General features: G+C 35.1%; 1 protein-coding gene across 1 annotated transcript; it reads left to right on the plus strand.

Annotated features, from left to right (window-relative positions):
* Positions 1-662: 662 nt before the first annotated feature.
* Positions 663-2,103, plus strand: LOC11421977 (uncharacterized). Its single transcript, XM_003610211.4, has 2 exons — positions 663-1,018; positions 1,828-2,103. The coding sequence occupies exons 1-2, from the start codon at positions 807-809 to the stop codon at positions 1,955-1,957; spliced, it is 342 nt and encodes a 113-aa protein (XP_003610259.1). The 5' UTR covers positions 663-806; the 3' UTR covers positions 1,958-2,103.
* The last annotated feature ends 2,248 nt before the right edge of the window (positions 2,104-4,351 follow it).

The raw sequence follows: 4,351 nt of genomic DNA on the forward strand, positions 1-4,351 counted from the left end.
ACTATTTTTGAGGATCAACATTGGTGTATTCAAGATGTGGTGCGAAAGATCTTTTTGTTACATGATGAATGCATTTCGTACTATCCCAATCTTGGTTCGGACCCACTCTCATCGCGCCTCTTAACTCATTGGAGCCCCCCTCCGGAAGGTACACTCAAGCTCAATATTGATGGTAGCTTTCCAGAAGACTCTGGTTGTTTAGGTGATGGTGGTATTGTTCGCAACCACATTGGAGAATGGATAGCTGGTTTTTCTCACTATGAGCTGGAGGTGATGGGTTGTTAGCTGAGTTACGTGCTATCCAGATAGGTCTTGATTTTTACAGTAAATAAGGCTATGTCAACATTATTTGTGAGAGTGATTGTTTGGAAGCAGTTGACCTGTTTATTGCTGGTTGTGATGATAACCTACACACTTATGTTACTGATATCCTTCGTAATAGAGATGATTTACATGGAAATGGAAATACAACATTGGAGCATGTTCTTAGGGAACAAAATATGTGTGCAAATTTCATGGCTAAAAAGGATCACATGCACGGTGCTCTGCTGAGTGAAACTGTCCTCCGCCTAACATAAAATCTCTCATCCTAGAGATAAGTTTGAAACTTATTTTCGTCTCTTCTCCTTTTTTTTTTCTTTTCTTGTAACACTACCAAAAAAAAAAAAACTTTCAAAGCTGAACCATACGATACTGAATAAAATGACTAGGTTGCCCCCCTTTCTTCTTCTTCGTCTTCTAGGTTGTGGAAAACTTTGAACTAGTAACTAGTAAGTAGTGTGTGGACAGGGATCAAGAGGTAGCCAATGGAAGTCATAGGAAGGAGCTTTAGCGTTTTATGTCTCACTCCTTCTCTTTCAGCAAGAAGGAGGTTTTGTACAGCATTGGCTAAAAAGAAAGATGATGTCCAAGACAACAACGAGTCTCAGCAACAATCTTTTTTACCATTGAAGGTTTCAAAATCAAATCTTGCTCGTGCTGCCATTGGAGTTTTTGGCTTGGGATTCATTGATGCAGGGTTAGTAACGCTTCTTGTTAATTTTGTTTTATTTCAGTTTATAATAACAATTTTGATTCTTCATGCTCTGAAGCCCCGATACTCCAAAAATGGTGAAGTATCGTATCTGATACCGATACGCCCCGGTACGGGTATGGGAAAAGTATCGGGCAATTAATATTTATTTTTTTTGAAAAACAATGACCGATACGTGTCGGATACGTCCCGATACGCGTATCGGACAATTAATATTTATTTTTTGAAGGAAAAAAATGACCGATACGTGTCGGATACGACTAACTTGTACTCCGACACAACTTACTTATACTCCGACACCTATCAAGTCTGGCAGCGCTATCAAAATCATATTGTCTCTTCTAACCTAAAAAAATAGGTTTTCTCGTCACCACATAGCAATAGCTATTCTCTCTTCTAACCATTACCACTGATTGAATTCTACTCTGTTTCTCTTCTCTCTAATGTTATGTTTCTTCTGCTGTTTGTTTTCGATATAAATTAGTGTTAACTATTAAGTAGTCAACATTAGACAAAGATGTTCTTTTTTTATAGTGTTCTCTTTGGATGGTACTAATGATGTTTAGCTATATTCTATCTAATTTGTGCAGAAAAAACATGTAATTGTCACTTGTTTTGATCATTTTCATTAATGTGAATGTTTGTTTATCATCATTTTTAGTTATGTTTATACATTGTGCACTTATACTATTAATTTTAAATTTTCCGGTATCGCCGTATCGGTATCGTACCGTATCGTATCAGTATCGTGTCAGGTATCGGTGCTTCATAATGATGCCAATGGTTTAATTCAGGTATAGCGGAGACTGGTCAAGGATTGGAGTGATAACACAACAGAATGAGGAATTACTAAAGCTTGCAGCTTTTCTTGTGGTTCCCATTTGTGTTTTTTTCATTTTTTTCCTGCCCAACGAATCAAATTAGTCAGCTTTTCAAATGCAATATGTAAAAGAAATTGAGTTTGGATGTCAATAGTTATATGATGGGTCTACTTGGATTGACTTATTTAAACTTATTTACTTGTTGGACTGTTTGTTTTAGAGAACTTTTGAAAATAATTTATGACTTGTCCATAAGCTGTTTTTTAACTTATTTTCATAAGCTTTCAAAGATAGCTTATGAAAATAGGTTATACGTAAACAATTTAATTTTATCTTTTTGTTATGAAAATAGCTAATACATAAGCGCATAAGTTATAATTGCAAATTAAGCTGTTTATCCATATAGGGCGTATATCTTGTGTTCTCAGTATTCAAAGTTCAATTGTTTACTAATTTATAAGAGTAAAGGAAATTAGCAAAAGTTTGAAGGATCAAACTCTTAATTACTTGTTTCGCTCTGTGATTCAATCAGTGAAGGGGCTTATCATTTGCATTAGGAATCCAGTTTATGTTCTTAAATGTATAAATGACTAATGTTACAGTAGTATCATTTCTCAGCTATCAAACAAATATCTGATTCTGTTATTTTTACTTCAAAAGAAGAAAAATTATAACTTTTGTACTCATTTGCATGCCAAAATCTTCCATTAACCCTTTCTTGATCTTTCCATCGATGACATAAGCAACTTTGAGAAGGATATCTACATTTTTTTTTTTTCAAAAAGAGAAGGTTTAGATATAAGTCAAACCTGGTGGAATTACTTTAACTGAGTTCATGCAGACTGCAGAGTATCACGGGGTACACTGTCTTTTGGCACCCCTTTTAATTTAGTAATTTAATTTTTAATATTTGCTTTTACTTTCTGAACATGGTGAGGATATTTCAATTGGTAGCAATATTGCAATTATTGGCAAGTGACCATTTTATTAAGACCATAAATCTGCAAACAGGCTTGTTAATATGCTCCTGTTAAATTATACCCTAAAATTAATGTCGTATAATTGCTTTGTCTTGCTCTTAAGGACGTATGATTGGACTTTATTCTAGCAAGATGATATGGGAAAGGTTATGCTCGAAAGATAATTACTTTTGAGAGGAATGTTTAGTCATTTACCGAGTGAGCCAATCAATTTGTTTTAGTATCCTATTGTTTTGCTATGTATAACTGACATCACATTATTCAACAAGATGATATCATGTACGAGGTTCAACATCCATCCCTTCTTCCAGATGTTCCAAATGACATAAGAGCTTCAACTTTTACCTCTTTCCAGATCACACTATTCTCTCAGATTACTCACCATGATAATAGTGTATGCATTCAATAATGTTTTTTTATCTAAAAAAATACCTTTTTTTTTACCATTTTTAAGCTTTTTAGTTACTAACCCAAATTGAATTCACTTTGATGCTTCATTTGTCTCGGCTCACATGGATCATCAGTTTCAGAAAAGAACATGCTGTCAGTTGTAGATTGATATGAACATGAAGCATTGAAGAATTTCATTCATCGAAGCATTGAAGAATTGTTGGTATGCACGCACCTAGTTTTCTACTACAACTAATAAGACGATGTATTGGTAATTATGAGCTACAATAGAGTATCAACTGCAAGGCAAACCAAATGTACTATGCTTGCATGTTACAACTACAATGTTGCTGCTTCATTTAGATGTGAAACTTAGGATGACTGATAACCTGATATACAAAAGCGAAGAACTATAAATTGTATCTCTCAATAAATGAATAGCATCCTGTCAACTTTTAGGTGAGGGACCATTTAGAATCTAAATACTTTTGATCGTGTGTAGATGCTGACAAATAAGTTTGTAAGGAAAAAGAAATGGGGGTGAGTGAGTGGGGTGTAAAAAATTGTGGAAAGAAGGGGGATAGGTAACAATCATAATTGGTTTTAGGGTTGCGTTAGAAAAATAATGCGGAACGGAGAGGATACTTTATTTTGGAGTGACCATTGGGTGGGGAGGGGAGGTCATTAAAAATGAGAACTGATCAACTATTTTCCTTATCTTTGAACAAAGAGGCTAAGGTGATGGTGTTGAAGAGGGAAATTGGTGGGAACCGGGTGTGGGATTTTAGGTGGAGAAGAGAGTTATTCTAGCGGTAAGCGGAATTGCTTCATCGCATGATTGAGGAATTAGAAAAGGTTATCATCATGGAGGGTAGAAAAAGATTGTATAGTTTGGGTGGAGGACTCGTCAAATTTCTATTCTGTTAAGTCGGCTTACAATGTCTTAATGGAAGATAGCAATCCTGGATCAACCACTCAACAATAAGGCGTAGCATAAATTCATTCTGTTGAAAGTTGTGGTGTTTGTGTGCCAAGTATTTCAAAACCGTATTCCAATCAAAGATAATTTATCTAGAAGAGTAATCCTAAGCGGAGATTAGCTAAATTGTGTAGGTGGCTGTGGTGAT

This window comes from Medicago truncatula, chromosome 4 (assembly GCF_003473485.1).
Source record: "Medicago truncatula cultivar Jemalong A17 chromosome 4, MtrunA17r5.0-ANR, whole genome shotgun sequence".
NCBI classification, from domain to species: Eukaryota; Viridiplantae; Streptophyta; class Magnoliopsida; order Fabales; family Fabaceae; genus Medicago; species Medicago truncatula.